At 43.3% G+C, this 24105-nt stretch overlaps 1 protein-coding gene across 1 annotated transcript in view; it reads left to right on the top strand.

Annotated features, from left to right (window-relative positions):
* Positions 1-22349, top strand: part of PCBD2 (pterin-4 alpha-carbinolamine dehydratase 2) — a 51634-nt gene extending 29285 nt beyond the window's left edge. The window contains exons 3-4 of the mRNA XM_013006064.2: positions 20851-20931; positions 22104-22349. Of these exons, the coding sequence (XP_012861518.2) occupies positions 20851-20931; positions 22104-22199 (177 nt within the window). The 3' untranslated portion in view covers positions 22200-22349. The remainder of the gene's footprint in view (positions 1-20850; positions 20932-22103) is intronic.
* The last annotated feature ends 1756 nt before the right edge of the window (positions 22350-24105 follow it).

Genomic DNA, 24105 nt, shown 5'->3' with positions numbered 1-24105 from the left:
TCTTGTCCCACCATCATGTTCCGCCTTCATTCGGGTTTAGTAATTCCTCGCTGATACATTACCTTTGATTGAGCCCCACCAGGCATCCTATCAGCTCTAATTTTTTAAGCTTTTAAATAAAGTAGGTTTTAATGTTTCTTTTGAAATCCAAAGGCTTTAACTAAATGGCCATACTAATTTACCTTACCATTCATTTTTCTCTATTATCATACTTGTGAGCAGGTTAAAAAAACAAACTCAACTCGTCATTAAAACATTCAACAATGTTCTAAAAAGTCACATTTGCAATCTCCCTGAACAAAAAGGAAACATGTTTAAAGAAAATACTGAACAGTCTTGCAGGTTAAGAGAAAACACCAACCTGGAACCTTCCAGAATTTGAGGGAGTCCACGTTCCTTTTCAGCTGCCATTCGGTCCTGCTCGCCTTCTTTGTAAGTGGTAGACACGCAGAAGGGGGCCGGACCCATTCGGTAACTGTCTTATCAGCTCAGGATAATGTAGTGCGTTTCCAGTTTTTAGGTTTTTACTGTTTCTGTTGTTACTCATTTGACATCCTGGAACAATGTGAAACTCTGTCTCTGGAAACGGCCTCGCCACATAGTGTGTGGGGGACAGCCACTGGATCATGGGAGGAACTTGGGAGCAGGTTTCCCCAAAGCTCAAGGCAGCCAAGAGACATAGTGGCGAGGGTGCCCCAGTCTGTGTAAAAAAAACTAGAGAGACCCCTATGTCCTGGGCAGCACCCCCCACGCTTGGACCCAGCTCTCAGCCTCCCTCCTTCCTTGGACCCAAGGACGGTAACGAGGGCCTGACCACAGCCTCCTGTCCACAGCCAGCAGCAGCCCCCTCGAAGCATGTCAGAAGGTTCAAAAGTGCTCTTTCTGCAAAGGTCGAGATAGGCATCTGTGACAGGGCTCTGCTCTCTCAGTTCATGGGACTGAAAGATAAATTGGGCACTTAACTACCTTCAAGTTTTACTGGAGCTTGTAAAAACACTTCTAAGGTCCCCACCACAGCACAGAGGCCTCTAGATTCTTTCCCAATTAGCCAGGCGAAAACAAACCCTCGCTTCCTAAAGGACACGGTTGCTGGCCGGGGAGGTTCCCATTCTGATCGGAGAAGAATCTTTTTGTAATCACCAAGAAAGCCAGCACGTCACACACCGTGGGTGGGTCAGCACTGGCTGTGCGTTCCCGCCCGTCCTGGACTGGAGAGGCCAGGCCGAGGCCGAGGGGAGACGTCACCAGCCCGGGCGGCAGACAGAGGCCAGCACCACAAGCGTGGTCCCTTCTCGGACTTTGCTCTGGTACGGTCTCCAAGCCTTTGACGTGGATGGTCCCAGAAAGATTTCAAGAGAAAGCAGAACACATCTTTGGTCAACAAAATGAACCCAAGCCTTAAATATAGTTAAGAGATGGTTTTCTCATCGGTCAGTGTAAGACATGAAAAAAATAATAATTTATAAATTATCAAGGGTTCGTGAGGGAAGGAAGGTGGGGAAGGGAGGGGAAATAAACGAGAAGCTGATACCAAGGGCTCAAGTAGAAAGAAAATGTTTGAGAATGATGATGGCAACAAAGGTACAAATGTGCATGACACAATGGATGGATGTGTGGATTGTGATAGAGTTGTACAAGCCCGCAATAAAAAGATAAAAAAAAAAAGATGTTTTCCTGAGGCTAGAGGATTTGGGTCATGTGACGGCTCCAGCCCTTCCGGTCCCTGGCAGACATTGCTCTGGATTGTGCTGTCTTCTCAACACCCTCAGTGTATTTCCACAAGTCCCCCCCGCCCGCCCGCCATCTACTCCCCCATGCCCACAGCTCAGCCTATTAACGCAGTCCCGGATCGGCAACCAATGCAGGAGGCTTCAGCAAGTCCTTGGGAACCCAGCCGATGATGGGCTCTTTTGAAGCCCCCTCATTGTGTCAGAACACTGTAGGCATGGCCTCCGCGTTTGCATCCGGAGCGTGAGGTGCATGAGGTGCGATCAGGCAGACCAGAGGCCAGTGGGGCCTGCGACCTCATGAGGTTCTACAGAGATGAGTATTTTGAAAACGTGAGATGTGGGCCACTTCAGAGCAGGCATCTTCTGTTTTCTCCGGCACCCAGACAGACAGAAACAGAGCTCTTTTGCATCCCTGACTCCTTGGCACCGCCACAGCCCGTCGTGGGACGTTCTCGCTGGGATAAGCGTGGGAGCTGCGTGCGGAGGCCGGCTGGCACGCCTACGGATGCTCGGGTGGCCGGAGGCGGCACTCTGAGCACATTCCCTGAGCAGCTGACCCCGGGGTCTCTTCACGGTGCACTCTGCCTGCCTGCTGCAGGAGTGGCTGCCAGTTTGGTGGGCAGACTGTTTGTTCTAATAGGTCCAGTTGTCATTTTTGTGGTCACGGGATACTATTCTCTGAAATAATTTGTTACTTTTATAGGTATTTAGCAAAAGAGGACTTTATCTTAGCATCTCATATTTTCACAGGACATGGGGGAAAAAGGTTTTTTTAAAATCATTTTATCGGGGACTCTTAAAACTTGTTACAATCCATACGTTGATTGCGTCAGGCACGTTTGTACATACGTTGCCTTGCTTCATTTCTAGACATTTACTTTCTATTGAGCCCTTGGTATCAGCTCCTCATGTTTCCCCCACAAAAGGTTTTTAAGTAGCACCTTTTCATTTATCCTGTGCCCCCCCAAATTATACAATTGCTCTTCTAGTTTAGTCCAAGACACTCTTTGCGGTGTTTTGTAGGTGGAGTATTCAAAGGACCCATGTCAGGAGGCTGACCTAACTAGCTGCACGTGGTAGATGCACATTTCTTTGGAGTGATTGGCGCATGGACACGGACTCAGTTCTACAGGGGAGGTCATCTGGGGGGTTGTGCTGCTTCCCAACATCAAGGAACTGTGGAGCCACATGGCGAGTGAGTCGGACACCATCATAATGGTAGCAGATTCCGGACACAGAATTAAACATGACCGTGGTAATGATGGAGAAAAGTGCGCAGGGGAAATGACGCAAACAAAGTACATATAGTGATTTCTTCTTTCCTTATAAGAAATCATTTTAATAGCATATCATAGAGAACTATAATGAACTTTGCAGTAATATCAGTAAGTGCAGAAAGTATAATCTGACATCAGAGATTTGTAGCCAAGGGCACACCCACAGACTTTGGGCCAGGCAAAGTTGACTTTGGATTTATGAGGTGTGGGACTCTGAACAAGTGATTTGCCCCCTCCGAGCCTCATTCTCTTCTCTCTAAAATGGGAGCGACAAACCTGCTCACTGGGTTTTAGTGAGGGCCTGGGCTGAAGCAGTAATATTTCATACATGCACTTACTATTTTTCCTTTCTCTTACCTGCCCCTGGTACTGAACAGGGAGAACCAGCGGTCCAAAGAATGGCGCTGTGGCACCCTAAGAGCTGTCGGCAAGAATCAGTGATGTGGAGAAGGCCCTCCTTGGTCGCAAGAGAGGCTACTTGTAGGCGTTTCCAGGCATCAGATGAACATAAAAGGGCTGTATGGTTAAAGCGGGAACAATCAGAAAGTAACGAGAGGCATCCGGTTCCTTGCACATTCAGGTCGGCGATGGTATTCTCTCTCACTGTTGGACATTGCTGTGTGTGTCAGGGCACTGTGCATTGCAATCGGCATGCCTCATGTTCTTGTCCTCAGTCAGGGTTAGGGCCCTCATCCGATTATCTTCGGTCTTAGTGCACTGCTTTGGTAGAGTAGGTGTGCTTTTAAAATGCTCTTGTCCTCTTGAAGGAGCCCTGATGGTTACACCTTGGGCTGCTAACTGCAAGGTCAGCTGTTCGTAACCATCAGCCACTCTGCAGGGGAAAAACAAGGCTTTCTCCTCCTACAAAGAAAGAGTTGCAGTCTTGGAAACCCACAGGGGCAGTTCTCCTCTACCTTTATGTCGTTGGGAGTCAGAATTGAGTTGATGAGAGTGAATTTGATTTGGTTTTCATATTCTTGTAGCATGTTTGTAAATCAAATAAAAGTTTGGATAATTAACCATTTACCCATTTCATTGATTGGTGGGCATTTAGATAGTTTCCGGTATTTGTCGTTGCTGTCAGACCTGTAACAAGCATCGTTCTCTCTGTGTGTACAAGCCTGAGAGTTTTCCTAGGATAGAATCCTGGGCATAGACTTGCTGCCTAACACTCTGGGATGCAGATTAACAAAAAGGAAGATTCAGGACTGTGAGAAAGGCAGGGCTGGGTGACAGTCCCACTGCAAGTCAGCGACTAGGCGCTGTGTCCTTGTTGCACCCTGCTCAGGCACAAGACCATAGTAATTTGTGGTGACCTAAGACCTTATGACGTCAGAGCATTGTGTGCTGACTTTGAACTGGGTCAGGACATCTGAACTGAGGAGGCAGACAGCAGAAGCAGAGGTCCTGGAAACGGGATTTAACATGCAGGCCCTTCATTACCTGCACCCATTGTTGACACTGCTCACTTGGAGCGTCACCAATCACACGGCGGATTCGGAGTCTGTTACCTTACCGGAGTTTTTACAAAGGTGCCCTGTGTCAGGCTCTAACCAAAGTTATCCAATGTCGACTTCCTGAAAAGGCATACTCCCAAACATTTGCCCTTTGAGTCCCCAAATCAAAAGGCTCCAGGTTGGAATGCAAGTCACTACCTGCTGTCCTCGTTCCTGTGCGAGACTGAAAAAGTGCTGGTCAAATTGGCTAGATTCTGCGCACAGCAGGGGGCTGGCTCGGTGTGGTGAGGACGTTGCTGTGGACTCCAGGAGAGCGATGGTTAGGGGGGCTTACTGTCTGCTAGTACTGTCTCCAACCACTTGGGTTGTGGTAATCGTGTTGCTTTCAGCGGAGCAATCAGATTTGACACTGGTCTTCATGGGCAGGGATAATGAGATATATATATATATTTGCCTGGGTAAGCAAATCGATAAACTTGTAATAAAGTGTATCAGACCGTTTCTTTGGCAGGACCGACCAGAACAGCTTGTGAAGCAGAGCCACTTCCAATGGAGCATGGCAAGCTTTGAAAACTCTCAGCCACAGCGGAAAGCAGTACTTGAAACCACCCTTCAACAACTGTTTGTTTTCCTCTTCCCAACCAAGTTTATAGAAATTTGGTCAGACAGGCATTTTGTTTTGATTTAAAATATTTTCAGTGAATTATTATCTGCCGAATGCATAAGTGTCCCTGCACTCTTTCTTTCTCCAGTGTAACTCTAAACCCTTCCCCCAGTGCCCCGTCCACCTCCGTCTGCCCAGTAAAGGGTTCAAATATGTGAGGAGGGCAAAGGGACCCAGAGAATGCTCCAAGTTCGAAGGCTGTCCGTGTAGTTGTAGCTCAAAAAAAAAAAAAGGCACAATCTCAAGGTTAGTTCCATAACTTTCCCCCTTTGTCCTCAGCCCCCAAAGTCATTGATTCGTTTGGTATTAGGCCTGGCTGCTCAGAGCCCGAGTGCCCATGAGCACCGCAGGAGTGGCTCATAGGAAGGCCTCGTAATTTGTGCTAAAGAATTAGCTCTTCAGTGATATAAAACAAAGCAAGAAAAGCAACAAGAACTGTGGTTTATAACACCACACCTGGTCCAGATTGTCCTGGATGAATCCATATTTGCTCCACTGCAAATGACTTTGAGGGTGGAATTCTTGGATTGTTTTCTGTCTCGTAAGCCCTTGACATCGTATTGGGACCTGTGTGTGCGCAAACCTCCTGACATGGGAAAGGCCAGCACAGCCTCCCACTGCAATGCAGGTTGGTTGCATTTATTCTGCATGTTCCCAGGATGAGGAAACGATATGACAATAAACAGAAATGCCCTTGCTGAAGAGAGAAGGGAAGCTGGTGTTTATCTGGTCAGGTGGTTTAGATTAGCCGTGATGCAGCTCTGTATTATGTTACTTTAAATCATTGTGTCCCAACAGGACATAAATTATGAAGATTGTTACAGTATGTTTCATCCTATGTAAGATCAACAAATTGGAATAATTTTTTTATAGGAAAATCACAGTGCTTTTGGCAAGGCTATTGAAGCCTTTAATTTGACTTGAGTATTTCTCAAATAGTATTGCCCAAAATATAAAGTCTGATTTGCATAAGGTATGAAATAAATGTTTAACAACAGAAGAGAAGCCCCCCCCCCAGTAGCAGTTGCATCAGATGGCAGAGCCGGGGGCCCCCACCCTTTGGGTGTCTGCGTTTTGGGTCCCCTTGCTTTAGAGCCAGTTGCAGCCCTTTCCCTCGGTAGGAGTGGCGGCCACTAGCCCCCACCTGCACAGAGGCGGCTCTGGAGGGACAGACTGGGAGCCTGCTCTAAAACAAACTCCCCCTCTTATATGTGCTCAGGAAAAGCATTTTTTCCTCCTCCTTTCAGGAGATCATGAATTATTTTTAAAAAAATCCCCAATCAACAGCTGGAATTAAGGTAGATTTATACAGGCCAGTGCGAGGAACTGATTTGAATAAGCGTGTGTCCTTTCTAGATGTTTCCTCTGTTCGTGCTGCCGTGGAGTTAGCATTATCCGTGAATGTCGAGGCTTTCCGTGTGCCACCCAGAGCTACTTTTCCAGCATGGGAAAGGGGCTCCGTGTAGCATTCCAGCCGGCTGGAAAGCCCTGGCGGCGGTCCACAGTAGCCCGTTCGAACTGCTGAGCGCAGCCTCCATCCTGGCGAAGGTGGGGCGCCTGGGGCCGCAGGCGGGCGGAGCTCACAGAGGTGAGGGCGCTCCGACTGGGGCCAGGCCGTGGAGTGAGGCAGAACTCGGATTAGAACCTCTGAGGATGTGAGGACGCCACCAGGCCTGGGAGGTCTTTGCTACCAAAAAGCAGGGTAAGTGCTGAGCTTGTTCCACTCTCGATCACCTTTAATTACCAAATGAGTACTGTTTAAAACACAAAAACGTCCCCGCTTCCAGTTTGCAAGGGCAGGGATAGATCTCGTCTCAACCCTGCCAGAACAGGTGGAGATCAACCCCGAAGAGACCGGCGGTTTGCTTCAGCTCGGTGCGCGGCCTCTTGGCAGGTCCAGGGCCCTCACCAAGGGCCCCACCGGCGCGCTCCGTTGGAAACCACAGCCCAGCTCAGTGCTGCGCCCGCTCGCCCGCTCGGAGACGGGCCTGGCAGCCCGGCGGGTCTCCCGGTGACGGTGACACAGTACCATGCAGCCATCCTCTGGCAGTGATCAAGAGGTTGATTGTGCCGGAATACTTTATTAACGTATTTTCCGTACAGAAAATATAGGCACGTGGTGCCGAAATTGCTTTAAGACTCTTAAGGGGGGCCGCGGGGTGACTGATTTCCCAGAGTAAAAATAAAAGTATGAACTTGTTGCTGTATCTCGCCACAAGTTTATCTTTATCTCGCAAATATTTTGTGACGCAGAGTGGGCGGAGACTAGGGGACAAAATGTGTATCATTAAGCCAGTTTCCGTCTGGTTTTGCTGTATTTTTAGGGCCCCACCCCTGCCAAGGTGGGATGATGGCGTTCTTCCCCCACCCCATGTTTGTTATTGTTGCAAGATCTCGATTTCAGTTTAATATAACATGCCCCAATTAGAGCAGAAGGCCTTTTCTCTCGTTTTGAAAAATAATTAATTAAATGCATATAAATTCTTTTGATTATGATAATGGGCCAAGCCAGTTTCATGTCAAACATGACCTTGAGTAAGTGAGAGTTCCATTGCTTGAAAGGAGCCGGTTGATTACTAAGAAGAAAAAGGAGCGGGGTGGGGGACCAGGCCATTTTGTATATTTGTTGATTTTTCAAAATGCACTGTATCTACCCTTCAAGACTACGGGGCTTTGTGGCAACTGAAAAATCGGTCGCTGACTGGAGCTGGTTGCCAACACGAAGCCAAGCCAACACTCTTTTGTTAGTGGTTTGCATGCATACAGCTAAAATCTAGGGACACCCCGCCCCCCATATAAATTCAAACTTCTAGAAATTTTGTAATGATGAAAATGCCCAGGAGCTTATGGATTCTCGACACAGTACGAAAGAAAACCCCCGGCAGGACAACAGGGACTCACCGGAAGTCTGTGACTTTAGGGAGCACCAGGTTCAGGGCGCCCTGGTGGATTTCCCTTGGGGTGGTTTTTGAAACCGTGTTGCAGTCAGTGTACTCTTGGGGGGAAGAGAAGCCAGAAAGCGGGTGAAATGTGCTCATTTCCGGAGAGCAGAGTGGAACAGCTGAGAGAAATTCAAGAAGGAGCTAGTCAGGCGGAGCAGTTAGTAGTGGATGGTGCATATGGGGACAGACTTCAAATGTATGTGCAAGAGGAATTTGGAGATGAGTAGCTATCTTTTCAGGGTCATGCCAGTCAAAAGGTCTGTTTGATAGACATCAGCCGAGTGAAATCTGTACAGTTGGAGAGTTTTCAACACAAGGGGAACAGAAATGAAGGGCCCTTGGGTGACATTGTGTGTGAGCCTGTTCCCCTTGGATAGCCTGCTGCCCGGAGAAGACTTGACTTAGGCTGATAAGCCTCTAACAAAGAGGGCTTTTCCGAAACCGGGACTCCAAGAGGAACTTTCTAATGCAACGATGCACTCTAGTTCTGCCAAAGAAAGTGGCTTTGCATCTTGCTTTTTCACTTCATAGTGCATATTGAAAATGGGACCCTGCCATTGTCTACAGAGCTGCCTCAGTCTCCCAAATGGCTTGATAGGGTATATGGAAATCACCCCGAATGCCAATTTAAGAACTTCTTTCAAAAGGCTCTGAAGTGTTAGGGTCCGGTGAACCCAGTGTTGGAAGGCAGCCTTTAGAAGTGAGTGCTCTGCTTGGTGGTGTACTGACTGCTGACCTGTGACTGAGGCAGAACCGAGTCATGCTAGAGCACAGCAGAGACGCTCCCTTCTAGTCCCTTGAGGACGTTGTCCCAAGGGCCCGGGGAGACCAGTGTTGGGGCTCAAACGGAGACTAGGGAGACTATAACCCAGGACTGGTGGGGCTGGCTGCTGGCCCTTACGAACACACACCAAACTGCCCAGAGAATGATCCTCAGGTAAAGTCTCTGTCTGGCTTCCCCAGGGAGGCATAAGTCATCAGTTCAGCTACAATACTCAGCTGCAGAGTGCCAATCCCACAACCACACAGAGAAACGGTTCTGGTTTAATCTCACCCTTGCGCAGATAGGTTCCTTTTCCCTCCAAATAGATAAGTTATCTACAAGATTTGGGAACGAATGATTTGTTCTGGGCTAGACACCACCATGGTAGTGTCGGTGGCCATGGTGATGATCACCAGCATTAACTGAGTGCCAGGCTTATCAGAGTGTGGTGCATGAAGATCCCTCCCACTTTTTTTTTTTTTTTGCATCTGAGAAAACCGCAGCCCCTTTCAAAGGTCCCGTAATTGCCCTGCAGTTCTGTAAGTAGTGAAGAACCGAGTCAGGACTTGAACCCAGATCTCTGACCCAAAGATCTCTGCACTTAACCATGGTGTGCAGAATTTGGCTGACAATCAGGAGGAAAGGGCATGGGTCTGCCCTCACGAGGTAAACCCTCATGTTCCCTTTGCAGTGGTCACAACAGTTAACAAAGAGTGTTTCCCACGTGAAGGCCACGGCGAGACACGCAGCCATCTTCCGGCTCAAAGTCTGACTTTCCTGGTGCACTGGGAGGTTTGTGTGATTGGTAAGTCCCCGAGACCAAGGAAAGGTCCTGTCCCATGGCATGTGCGTGCTTGGCAATGATCTTGCCTCGCATTTTGCTTAATAATTTTCATTATTTTTAATTAAAGTTGAAGAAGTGCAGGCTGTAGCTGAAATTAAGGTAGGTTGCGTTGCCGGAATCTGGTAATTACTTTAATTGATCACAAGATAGTTTCCTTGATCACCAATTAGAGTAAATTGCCGATCATGTTTCAAGACGTGAAGAAATGCCCAAACTGATTTATGTGATAGTGTTTTCATTTCTAATCAGACATAAATACAATTTCCTTCCATAGCAATTGTGTTTTGTGAAAGGAAGGTTATAGGCCCACAAACATAAAGGTGATTCATAAACAATAGAGTTCTAATTCATTGAATTAGTAAAGGAAGTATTTAGAGGCTTAATGGAGATCGTACTGGGGAAATTACTTTGGAGTAGCCGGTGCTCATTTTCTTAGTGGGAGATGTGTTCTGTTTTAGTGCGTAATTAAAATAGTCTATAATCAAAATATAAAAGGCAGCTGACTTAGAGAACTTGTATCAAAGAGAATCGCTCTGAGGAATGAAAGATTTGCATTGTAAATATGTGCTAGAAGTTTAGTCTTAGAACTTTAAATAAATCATACATGTTATTTGGACTGAAGCTGCAGTTTTTATTCGGCCGCTGTTAAACATTTCACAGATTGCTACAAGATTTTTGCTTTGGTTTTGTGCATCTGATATTCTTTCATAGTTTCATGGAATAAAATGAAACAAAAGGAACTTGAAAAAAATTCAGGTTCTCAAAGAATACTTGATTTGGGTTCATGGAAAAACCTTTTAATTGCTGATGGTTTGGAGATTTCCAAATGACAAACTTCATCGGCCTAATTTACTGTGATTGTAATGCTTACATTCCCTAAAATGGCAGAATGACTTAAAAAGTCATACTTCATCATGCATTCATTGACTTGTTCATAAAAGGTTTGTAATTTGCAATAGAGGAAAGACTGAAACCATTATCAGCCATTATATGTTATTTGTTGGCCATATGTTTGTTTGAAATGGCCGTAGCGCAACAGAACATGGCTCACAGACAAACTATGCTGTAAATTGGCACTAAAAACCCACCTAAACAGGTAGGCATATGTTAAGAAGTTCACATGAGCCAAAATATTTTAATATGAACCAGGTTACGTGCACTGCAGGGCCCTGGCTCCCTTTACAGTGTGAGGCCTTCGTTTACATGGTTTGTTAGCTTTTCCCCCAAATTAATTAATTAAAAAAAACCGAAAATCAGATATTTATGTGGTACAAAATTCGAAAGGTACCAAAGAACAAGTTGTTCCTTATTCTCAACCATCGAGTTCCTCCTTTTTCTCCCAGCTACAGGCATTCACTGTGACCAGGTTCGGATGAGATATAATACATATAAAAGCAGAGTTTCTTTCCTTTCCTTCTAAAAAACTTAGAAGCCGTTGTTATGAATCCTTTTTTCCCATTGAGTATTGTGTCTTAGAGGCGCTTCCGTGCCAGCAGATGAATAGCTCCTCATTCTTCCTGAATGGCTGTTTGCTATTCCAGTGGACGAAACATGATAATCTGGCTAGCGAGTCCCTGGTAATAGATAGTAACCTTTTCAACTCTACGGCCATTACAAGAAGCGATAGAGGACGATCTCATGTGTATGCGTACATCTGTAGGGCAAATCCTAGAAGTGGAATTGTTAGGTCTGTAGACATGGAAATATTTTCCAATGAGCGGGAGTATTTTTAATTTTGATAGCTTTTACCAAATTCCCTTCTGTAGTGATTTTATCGATCTATATTCATCTACAGTGTATGAGAGTGCCTTTTCTCCTGTGTTTTGACAACAGGATGCTATCAAATTTTTTCTTTGTCAATCAGATCAGTTTAACTTACACGGTTGTGTTTCTCTTACATGAATGAGATTGAGAGATTTTTACATTTTCTGCATAAGGAGCTATTGAAGTTATTTTCTGTTATCTTTCATGTCCTTTGCATATTTTATAAAGTTGGGTGATTGGTCTTTTTCTTATTAACTTTGTAAGGACTCTTTATGTGTCAAGGAAATATGTGTTACAAATATGATTTGCTTTTTAAATTTTATTTGTTGGCTTTTTTTGGTTATACAGGAAATATTTTAATATAGTCAGATTTGTAATTTTTTTAGGAGTCTTAAAGTCTTGTACATATAGAACTCATGTATTTTTTGGTTAAGCTTAATCCTAGAAAATTTTGGATTCCATTTGAAAGAAGATCTTTCAGTGTATATTTTGATTAGTGGTTTGTAAAGGAAGGGTGTTGATATTTATTTTACCCTATTCTAGACATTAATGGCAATTCTTTTTTTTTTCCTATTAAGAATGTTGTTGGTGGGGGCTTGGTCAGGAGTGGTGGGGGAAGAGGAGCTGATACCAAGGGCTCAAGTAGAAAGAAAAAGTTGGAAAACGATGGTAACATATGTACAAATGTGCTTGATACAATTGATGTATGGATTGTTATAAGAGCCATAAGAGGAGGGATGGAATGGAGACCCTAAACCCATCTGTAGACAATTGGACATCTCTTCACAGAAAGGTCACAAGGAAGGGGCAAGTCAGCCAGGGTGCAGTATAGCACTGACGAAACATAAAACTTTCCTCTAGTTCTTTAATGCTTCCTCCTTCCCACTATTATGACCCCTGTTCTATCTTACAAATCTGGCTAGACCAGAGCATGTACACTAGTACAGATAAAAGCTCTCAACATACAGAATCCAGGACAGATAAACTACTCAGGAACAATAATGGGAGTAGCAATACCATGAGGGTAGGGGGAAAGTGGGGGAGAAAGGGGGAACCAATCACAACGATCGGTGTACAACCCCCACTCCTCCCACAGGGGGACAAACAACAGAAATGTGGGTGAAGAGAGACAACGGATGGTGTAAAATATGAAAATAAAATTTTATAAATTATCAAGGGTTCACGAGGGGGGAGAGGGGGAGGGGAAAAAAGAGCAGCTGATACCAAGGGCTCAAGTAGAAAGAAAATGTTTTGGAAATGATGATGGCAGCAAATGTACAAATGTACTTTATACAATTGATGATTGTTATAAAAGCTGTAAGAGCCCCCAATAAAATGATTTATTAAAATTAAAAAAAAGCATTTTGGATAAGTAAATAAAAAAGAGCTGTAAGAGCCCCCAATAAAATGATCTATTAAAAAAAAGAATGTTGTTGACTTTTGGATTGAGATATGAGGGGGTTTCAAAAAGTTCATGGAAAAACAAATTAAGAGATAATGGAATTTTTCATGAACTTTTTGAAGCCCCTTTGTACCAGGTTGAAAAATACATATATCCTATACAAGAGTTTTAAATAAATAATAGATACTAAATGCCTTTCAGAATTTGTAGAAATCATTTTTCTTTTGATCTGTCAATATAGTGAGTTACCCTATTAATGCAAGGGGGTACTCCCCCAAAACCAGAATTATGCTGGTCAGAGTGGAGCTTTCATAGTACACATTTTCCCCACACTCTAAGTTAGTGCACCTAATGGCAGTGGCATTACCTGGTAAGGTTCTCTCTGGTCATAGTGAACTTTTTCATAAAAGCAATTTTGCTTGAGCACCTTTGTTTAGCGTTGTTTGATTTAAGAGAACCAGTGTGCAACTGTGAAATTGTTTCCTGCTTGGGGGGCGGGGGGAATGTGACAAATACTGTTGTGTTGTTGAACACAGCTTACAAGGACAGCGCTGTGGGAAAAACTCAAGTGTATGGTTTTCTCGTGTCAAAAATGGTGAAATGTCGATTGACGTCCATCAATTTCCCAAATGGACAAAAATGTTGACTTGTAGTGCATTTGGAGTTTGTTCCACCAGGTCAGATTGTTAATCAAGCTTTCTCTTTAGAGTTTCTGAAAAGATTGTGTAACAGTGTGGGACAAAGGCCTGATTTGTGGCAGACAGGACTGGTTTTGTCACCACAACAATGCACCTGCTCATGCAACCTTCTCAGTGAGCCACTTTTTGGCCCAAAACAACATGCCTCTCTTGTTCCATGCACCTTACTCACCTGACCTTGCTCTGTGCGACTTCTTTTTGTTTCCACGACTGAAAGGGAACATGAAAGGACAGTGATCTGATGATGCAGAAGAGGTGAAGAAAAAAATGAGGGAGGTGCTGTCAGACACCCAAACAGATGAGTTTGAAAAATGTTTCCAATAATAGAATTGCAGATTTGACAAATTTATTAAGTGTCATGGAGAGTACTTTGAAGGTGATAAGGTTGTTTTGTAAAAAAAATTAAATACACAGTGTTTGGGTGGAATTCTGTTTTTTTTGGGGGGGGGTACCCCTCCTATATTCTCTAATATTGAACTGTCCTTCTATTCTCAGAACAAACCCTGCATGGTTAGTGTTTTGTCCTCTCATTGTGTTGCTAGGATTTGTTAAGATTCAACAAATAATAAATTGGTCTGTAGTTTTGTTATGCAGTATTTTTGTAGGGTCTTGGAGATAGTCTATAAAAACGACATGATAGTCTATAAAAATACTTTGAAAATGTTTAATTTTCTGTGCTCTGGAACAGTTTAAATTGTATTTGAGTTAGCTGTTACTTAAAGGCTTGGTCAAATTCTGTGAAATGATCTGGATCTGTTGCTTTATATATATATTTAGTGTTTTTTTTTTAAAATTAAATACTTTTAGTGGTGGCTCTTACATCTCTTATCACATATTTTTAGTTTTAGTACCAATATTTTATCCCTTAAACTTTTTAAATTTCAAAAGGTTTATATATACCTTCTCCTTTTCTTCCTTCTCTTTCAACTCCTTTAATAGTATGTAAACATTTATATTACGTTCTATAGCTCTACTCCCTACATGGACAATACATATCTAAATGTGTTTCTAGAATTGAATAAATTAATCTCTGTTAATGCCTTTGATATAGTTTTCCCACTCATTTCTTGGTTATTCATCCTTTAGCAGTTTCTCTAAGAAGTATGAATTGGAATTATTCCCTGAGTGCTTGCATTTCAAAAATGTGTGTCTGTAGCATTTACATTTTGAACAGCAGTTTAGCTGGGTGTACAAGTCTTTGTTTGTACTTTCGTTCCTAAAATCTCTGCACACATTGCTCCACTGACTATTTTTTTTAAAGTTTCCTTGCTCCCTTATTTTCACTTAATCACTTTTGCTGTAGAGTAATTGTTGACCTGCTGGTCTCACATAGATGATCTTTGATGGAGCATTTCTGACTTGTAATGAATGTGTGTATGTGGAAGTTTGAAGTCAGTCAGATATTTTAAAATTTTTATAGGTAAGTTGATGTTTTCGCCTGGATGTTGTCATTTTTAAAAAATCTTAAGGCTCACCAATTTTACTACAGTGCGTAGGGATGACTGAAGTCTTATAATGTATAGATTCAAATCTTTTGTTTCTAGAACATTTTCTTTAATTATACTCCCAATTTTTTCTCCTCTGATTTTTATGTTATTTTTGTATTAGGAACCATACATATCTGAATATTAGATATTAGTTCTGCTCTAGTTCTTCTAAACTCTTGCTGATTTCTATTTAATTTTCCCTGTTTCTTCACACTTGTTTTCTAAATCTCTTACAGAGTATTATGCCTTGAATTGCTTCCAGCTTCCTCTTATGGAGTGGTTTTATAAAGTTTATGCTTTTAGCTAGCTTAGGGCCTTTAGACTCTGATTGGAGTCAGTAGCTAGAACTGCACAGAGAGACCTCTCGAGTGTGGAGATAGATACTTTCCTGTATTTGCCAAGTCTGCTGTTTGGTCCTATTTCTTCCTCATTATATTCCAAATTTTCAAAACTCCTTTTTGGTTTTTTTTGAGCAAAGAGCAGCTAAAGAAAATGGAAGAAATGATGAAGTAAAAGAGCTGAATAGAGAAAATTTCAAGGGTAGCTTGATAAGACAACGTAAAATATAATGAAATGTGCAAAGACCAGAAGTTAAAAAATCAAAAAGGAAGAAATGCATCCGACATTTCTAAAGCTGGAAGAACTGAAGAAAAATCCAAGCCTTGGTTGTGGTGTAGAGAAATTCTATGGGCAAAATCCTAAATGATGCAGGAAACATCAAGAGAAGATGGAAGGAAAACACAGTCACTGTACCAAAAAGAGCTGATTGACAAACAACCGTTTCAAGAGGCGGCATATAAACAAGAACCAGGGGGACTGAAAGAAGAAATCTAAGCGTCACTGAGCCATTAGTGGAAAACACGGCTCCAGGGATTGATGGGTACCATTTGCGATGTTTCAACAAGCTCATGCATCACTAGAAGCATTCACTCAATCTATGCCAAGGAATTTGGAAGACAACTACTTCGCCAACTGACTGGAAGAGATCCTTATTTCAGAACATTTCATTGTGCTCATGTGGAACCTGTACATGGACCAAGAGGCAGTTGTTCAAACAGAACAAAGGCACTGAGTGGTTTAAAGTCAAGAAAGGGATGCAGTAGGGTGTGTCCTTTTACCACAATTATTCAGTCCATAAACTGGGCAGGTAATCTGAGAAGCTGGGCTCTGTGAAGAATATTGTGGCATCAGGATTGGAGGAAGGTTGAAAAGTTGTGATATGCAGATAACACAACCTTGCTTGTTGAAAGGGAAGAGGACTTGAAACCCGTATTTTTTTTTAATATAATTTTTAAAATCAATTTATTGGGGCTCATACAATTCATCACAATACATAGATCAATTGTGTAAAGCACATCTATACATTTGTTGCCCTTATTATTCCCAAAATTCGCTTTCCTCTTGTGAAACCCGTATTAATGAAGGTCAAGGATCGCAGCCTTCAGTATGATTACAACTCAATGTAAATAAAACCAAATCCCTCATAAGACCAATAGGTAACATCATAATAAATGGAAAAGATATTGAAGTTATCATCTTGTTTGGGTCCACAATCAGTGCTCATGGAAGTAGTAGCCAAGAAGTCAAATGACATATTGCATTAGGCAAATCTGCTGCACAAGACCTCTTTAGAGGGTTGAAAAGCAGGGCTGTTACTTTGCAGAGTAAGGTGTGCTTGACCCAAACTATAGTGCTTTCAGTCATCTCATTTGCATGCGAAAGTTGGACACTGAATAACCGGCGAAGAATCCGCTTGAATTACGGTGTTGGCGAGGAATAGTGAAAATGTCAGGAACTGCCAGAAGAACCCACAAATCTGTTTTGTAAGAAGGACAGCTAGAATGCTCCTGGGAAGCAAGGATGATGAGACGTTGTTTCACGTACTTCGAACCTGTTGTCAGGAGAAACCAGTCCCCGGAGAAGGACATCATGCTTGGGTAACGGGAGGGGCGGTGAGGAAGAGGCAGGCCCTGGATGAGATGGATGGCCACCGTGGCTGCACTGATGAGCTCGAACGTAACAGTTGTGAGGGTGGTGCTGCACCAGGCAGAGTTTACTCGATTGTGCACAGGGTCACAGTGAGTTGGACCTGACTCGACAGGACTTTGACAACGACAACAACAAAATACCAACAGCATGTATTCCTCTAACTTCCTGGTAGTTCATTTGCTTTAAGTTGAATATGTATTGTTATGGATGTTTCTAGTTTATAAATTTAAAGTCCCCTTCCCCCCCAGGAATATTTGTTCTATGTGTGGAAGCAGGATTGTATAATCTTTGTAGAACAGATGGATTATTCTTTTACTTAAGGTGACTTATGTGTAAATCCTCTGTAAAAGGTTTATTAAGCGTTATGATATTTTATTAAATGCATGTATTAGGTGACAGTTGAAAGGAAATATGTTAAACTGAGAAAAACACATTTGGTTAGTTTCTGGATGTCTTTTAAAAAAAATATTTTACATCCTTTATAGATGTGGTAGATGCTTTTTTTTTTTTACATATACACCTTAAGATATTGATCTTCCTATTGGCTTTAGGGAGATGGTGACGCTAAGCCTCATTGGGCCTTTTAAGAGAACGTGGTTCAAAGAAATCCAGGCCACAGGGCTTCAGAACTGGGCAGTGACTTACTGTGCTCATATAATTTTAGGTCATTCAGTTGTTGTCCCCGTTCAGTCCAGGTCAGGGTATTCCTTTACAGCAGGGATGGGGGACCTTTTTTTCTGCCAGGAGCCATATATTTATAACATTGTCAACTTAAAAAATTAGCCTGCTATATTTGGTCAAATGTTTAATTAACCCACCCCTCATATGATGGCTGGAACTCTTTGTTGAAGCGTGTGATGTTAGCTAGTATTGATTTCAAGGGCTTTATGTGGCCCACGGGCTAAATACTTCCCACTCTAGATTTGCAGTGTGATGCATGTCTGAGTGTGTGTGAATGTTCCTCGCAAAGCGGAAGAGGAAAGGAAAGACGTTGGTTCTGAGAGGCAGTAACTGGGGAATCTTAGACTCTCAAGGCTGTGGAGGAGCTTTGTACCCTTCGTTACATTTTGCAGGGTTTATCCTGTGCAATTAGGCCAGGGGTGGTTGTGGCAGCAGTCTGCCCCGTTATTGATCTCTTACTCTGTACCAGTGTGCGTATACGTTTCCTTTTCCTCCTTTAGAGTGAGTGGAAGAGAAAGTATTTTCCCACTGATTATTCCTTACATGGATATATGAGTTTTGCTTGAACTTCATCCTTTCCCAATAGTGACACCCTTTAGGTCTCACATGTCAAAGCGAGACTCTTTTTTGCCAATATTTTTATTAGCATTTAATTGATATGTCATGCAATTTAAGAGTTCAGTCATACTAAGAATTGTGCAACCGTCACTGTATGCAGAACATTTTTGTCTCATGCTTGTTGTTAGTTCCCTGCCTTCCTCCACCTTCCCCTGCCACGCCCCTGGGTGATTATTAATCCAGTTACTGCCACTGCAGATTTTATATACAGAAAATCATACCAATCAAAACCAAGAAACAAACAAACAGAACCCAACAACAATGACAAGACAAAACGGGAGGAAACCTCAGTCAGAAAGAAGCCAGACAATAGTAAAAACTGACACACCTTAAAATGGGTCAAAAGGGAGCTCAAATGATGAGGTTACATTTGAACCTAACCACGTCTTCCACAATTGGCTTTGCCAGGCTCGCCATTTGATAGCAAGGCCGCCGCATCCCTGGACCGTGTTCAGTGGGCGGTCACTGGAGACATGATTGATAGAGGTCTCTGCCAATAGCTTTTGGGCTTTTTTGCCTTCTGCAAATGGGTGTTCAGAATTTAAGCTGGATTTGGATTTTATTATTTACAATCCTGAGATATCACATAAGCTGGTGTGTTTCTTCCATGTGGACTTAGTTTATGCCTCACTTAGAAGGCTTCTTGTTTTTAAGAAAAGCCGATAAGACTCAGATGTTATACTTTCTGATAGATGGCCAACATCTGATTTCTTCACCACACTTTGCTATGGCACCCATATCTTCAGTGAAATCTTCATAAGGTGGAGGATCGAGTAGGGCCATTGCATAAGAATGAAATGTTTTCAGGTTAGGACTATGATTAAGTGCAATCCCCAAATCCATTCATATGGTTTATATATGTCTCTGGTTCATTTTAGAGACATAATTATCATACTATAATACAGAACATTGCAAGTCATCCCCATGGGGGTGGTGGTAATTCTATTCATAGTTTTATTAATTTAGCCAGTGGTATAGAATTCAAAACACTGTTGAGAAAAGGAAATTAATTATACATGTATAGGCTGGCTTTTCATACTACAATACATGAATTATAGACTTTTATAGATTAAAAGCTTAAGTGACCAGGCACTGTTTGCACAAACAATGGGGTCTGGGGATAGAGCCAAACTTCCAGTAGCACTTAATGAGAATCGTTATCAGAAATTACATTGGCTCTTGAGACAGGAACCATTATGAATGAGACAGAATTGTTTAAAAGGGCCCATCGTTCCCTTTTTAAACTAAGAAATGTGCCCAGATGTCATTTATAATCCAAAGGACATAGCCCAGTTAGCAGCGTGGTGGTCTTCCTGGACATTAAGTATTTTTTCATGTGGGTAACAAGTACTGCCCTATGAATGCCACTACAACTCTGTAACTAATGTGCTGTTGCCACCGAGCCTTACCAATAGTTTGGTCTTCTGGACACCATGGAGGGACACACTTCCTATTGTTTGCAGTTACCCTCACAGGAATGTAAAAACAAACACAGTTCTCCCCCCTGCCCCCGTCTCTCAGTCCAAGTTTGCCTTCTGGTCAGCACAGTTTTGTTTCCACCTTCCTGTGATAGGCGACAGAGTTCCGGAAGGCCACACTTTGGCCTGTCACTGGGTTTGCCACCCACTGGCTTGTCTTCTGTCGGGAGGCAGGTACACAGTCACGATGAAGGAGCAGGGGACCCACACAGGCTTTTCTGCTTCACTGGAGAGGTCAGGAGGGCAGTGGTGTCCAGTGGGAGGACCCTCCCCTTCCTCGTAGTAACCCCAGGGTTGCATCCCGGCCAGGCCACCGCCCATGCAGCCCCACCCTTCTGCTCCAGAAAGCTTGTGTGTCTGTGGTGCTTCCAGACTCAGATGGACCAGCAGGCAAGGCCTGGCAATCTGCATCCGAAGACCCACCAGTGACCCCTCGTGGGTGTCCATGGTCTGATCTGCAGCTGACCACAGGGCAGCGTTTTGTTCCTCTGGACAAGGGGCCCTGTGAGTCCGAGGCAGCCCCATGGCCACTAGTAGCAATGGCTCGATGTGAGTGACATTGTTTCTCACGCCTCCGCTCCTTCTGGGAGACCGCTCATTTCACCAGGGCTTTGCTTCCCGCACCCCCAGAAGCCCTTTCTCCACAGTCTGGAAATCGGTGCCTTCGTTAGCAAGCAGCCCAGTCACGGAAACCAGGAGGGTCCGTGGTGTCTGAAAAGGGACTCCTCCGGTTGGGGCCAGCTAGTGAGACCCGGGGCACCGGGTTGAAGGGAAATGACTCCTGTGCTATTTGGAGAGTCTCGTCCTGAGGACAATTGAACAGTCCAGACAGGTCACTGGGTGAGACCAATTTCCTGGTTTGTTTATTTGAGCCTGATTGTTTTTCACCGCCAGGCAGCAGGTCACAGTCCTGCCACACTGTCACCCCGGCCCTGTGGAGAGCAATCCCTTTCTTATTTGATTTCTCCAGGCGTCCACAGGACCCCAGCTCTGTCTTTCTTTGGTACCAGAGCAGACGACAGTGCCCTTGTTTAATTTTAAATTCATCCTCTGCAGGCCTTTGGCTTTATGTCCCGGGTTGCCCTCCAAGCAGAGAAGATGAATCATCACCCGGAATGGTTCAACGTGTACAACAAGGTAACTGAAATTGTCTGACTTTGGGGGGTCATCTTAATCGTGGAGCTTAAGGAACTTCCGCCTTCTTGGCCCTGTTCTGTGCAGATAAATGTCTGTGTGCTTGGGAAAGTGTTCTCTGACCATCCTCCTGAGGATCCCTGGAATGACTGCGGATGCTCACGTGTGCTCGTGTGGACAGGGAGGAAGCTGTCTAATTTTTTTGCTGAAACCAGTCTGAGAACATTGGGCCACATTAGAAGTTAAACTTGAGTATCAGTCATGTAGATAAAATTTAAAAGCTCTTAATCGAAGTCATTGAGATCAATAATAGCACGTGAGATCCTTTTTTATCTCATGGAAATAAATTCTCTCAAGGCTTGTGCTTTAAATGATAAATGTTTATGGAGTAGCGTGCCTTAGTAAAGACAAAGGGCGGACCAAAAAGTGGTCTTATGGGGGCACAGTGAGCAGAATGAAGCACCTCATATCCTACCCCCCCAAAAAACTCCAAGTGCCCCTGTTCTTATGGGCATACTGTTTGGGATATCTAGTCAACTAGGTTTCTGTGGGGCTTATTTTCTTTCTGGAAGTCTTCTTGAAAAAAGAGAAACTTTCTGAGATGGCTTTTGGGAGTTATTGGAGGGACTCCAAAGCACCCAAATGCTGGATAAACTTTTCATTCTTGCCCATAATTTTGCTCTTTCGAAAAAAAAAAAATTTCCCCTTTTGGTTTCCAGTTTTATTGACATATAGTTATAGTTTTGCTTTTTAATTGCTCCATCCCAAAGTGTTAATCCATTCCTCTTTCCCTAATTTGGAAATGTGCTTTTTTAACATCACAGCTAAGATATTACATTTGATAGCTTGGATTTTCCCAGTGACCTGAAAATAGTCCATGCAATTAAAGTAATGAGAGCCAAAGTGGAGCCTCAGTCGCTCTCTCTCTTTCAAGGAGCAGGGCTTGGCGATTCTGGCAGCTGAGCTGCCTCTTCGTATGAGAGGACCTTTTTGTCTCTGCTCAGCTGCATGGTGCAGGCTCTGGCCCTGGAGTTTGCTGGTTTGGGAAATGCAGTGCTTCGCCATGATGTCGTATTTAAAAATGGCTTAATCCTCCCAGCCCCCCAATATGAATGCTGGGTAACAGATGAACATGAAGTGCAGCTTGGAGACATCACTGCTTCTCTCTCTTTCAGGTTCAGATAACGCTCACCTCGCACGACTGTGGAGGACTGACCAAAAAGGATGTGAAACTGGCCCAGTTTATTGAAAAAGCAGCTGCTTCTGTGTGACTTCTCCACGTGCATGTCAACCTAGCACACGTATTAGCTACAGCATAATTTGAAGGCAATTTACCCAGATGAATGAAGCTGTAAATTTAATTGACCATGATACCATGTTTTGTAAAATGAGTGCTTAAATACAAAATAATTTAAACTTGATCCTGAGATATTTTTCATTATGTCTAATCACATACAGAAGGTAAAATAACCCGGGTAAGTATATTACTAGTGTTTGAAAAGAGAAATGACTTTCCTAAAGGTTGGAAAGGAGGATAAGGGCAAATTCACACGTTTTAGTAACCCAGAAATTCAACCAATTAAACTGACTATACAAATACAATAATAGAAAAAGTTATGAACTTTGAAGGTATAACAATTTTGAGGTGCTAAAGTTGGTTTGCTTTTGGCTATTGATATTACTTAAGTATTTAGATTATGAACACCATAAACATTTGATGAACCACCTCAGTGTGTTTTATCTCACTTTTCAGGCAAGTCGTTGAACGAAAAAACACGTGTCTTGAGTGGCTTGTTCAGGGTTTCCCGCCGGGTTGAAAAACTGTCCTAATGACCAGTTTTCCAAGTTCTTGTCTGATGAACTCAGTTAAAGAGGGATTGAGGGTCATTGTTTTCCCTACCATTTGCAGGATGTGCCCCTGAACTGAGGGTCACTCAGCTAGCACTGAGCTCTGCTTACACTCTAAGTCCGTAAGGAGTTAAAATTAATCTAATGAAAAACAATAATAATAGCAGGGTTGTCTTAGGCTAGATTTTGTAGAGGAGCAAACTTATATATATATGAGGAGTTCAAGAATTTCCTGGAAATACTTCCATTTCTTTGAACTTCATTTTTCCATGCACTTTTGAAAGCTCCCTTGTAGAACTATATATTCATAGAAGATCTATGTCTAGGAAGTGGCTCACACAGTTGTGCAGGCTGGCAAGTCACAAACCCATGGGTCAGACATCAGGCTGGAGGCTTCTCCTGACTGAAGGGGTTGGTGAGCCCCACCTTGACAAGTCAGCGGGGAGGCTCATGGGGTTGTAGGGCTGACAAGTCTCAAAATCTGCAGATCAGGTGGTAGGGTTGCTGGTTCACCTTCCAAGAACTGGAGATCAAGGATATTGAGTCAAATGCAGGATTAGGGGTGCATGACCTTTGCCAGAGCGGCCATATCGAGTGGATACGGGTCTCCAGTGTCCTTGGGGACACTGCCCTGATGTGCATCAGATTACAAAATGAAGGCTTGCTGCACATGCTGAGACGCGTGGCCTGCTCAAGTTGGCACATAGCGCCACCCATCACAGTCCATGCGTGGTCTGTGCATCCCTCCTTAGACCATGTGCAACCGCTAAGTAAAACAAGTATGAAGTCATCCTCGTGGGGCACATGCTACAACTAATATGCATACAGCCCAAAACACACTAGTCCTGTGTATGTCTTATGCTTCATAATAAGGGAAGGAAGAAAGCAAAAATATTTGCGATATGTGTGTGTGTGCACACTTATAAGGAGGCTTCAGAAAGTTCATGGAAAAATAGAATTAAAAGACAATGGAATTTTCTCGTGAACTTTTCGAGGCCCCATCATGTATGTGTGCATACACATATACGTACAAGACAGACCTTATTTTGTTACACTTCCTGTTATTTTACTTCACTGATGCGCTTCCACAAATTGAAGGTTTGTGACAACTGGGTCAAGCAAGTGTTCGAGTGCCATTTTTCCAACAAAATATGCTTTGTGTCTAAATGTCACATTTTGGTAATTCTCACTATATTTTAAACTTTTCCCTAATGCTTAGTAGAGTAAGACAGTGGTTCTCAACCTTCCTCATGCCGCGACCCTTTAATACGGCTCCTCATGTGGTGGTGACCCCCCAATCATAAAATTATTCTCGTTGCTACTTCATAA

This window comes from Echinops telfairi, unplaced genomic scaffold (assembly GCF_000313985.2).
Source record: "Echinops telfairi isolate 266 unplaced genomic scaffold, ASM31398v2 ScPeMD7_7469;HRSCAF=8507_1, whole genome shotgun sequence".
In the NCBI taxonomy this organism is placed as follows: domain Eukaryota; kingdom Metazoa; phylum Chordata; class Mammalia; order Afrosoricida; family Tenrecidae; genus Echinops; species Echinops telfairi.
Note: the sequence above shows the minus strand (reverse complement) of the source record. Positions and strands in the feature narration are given on the sequence as shown.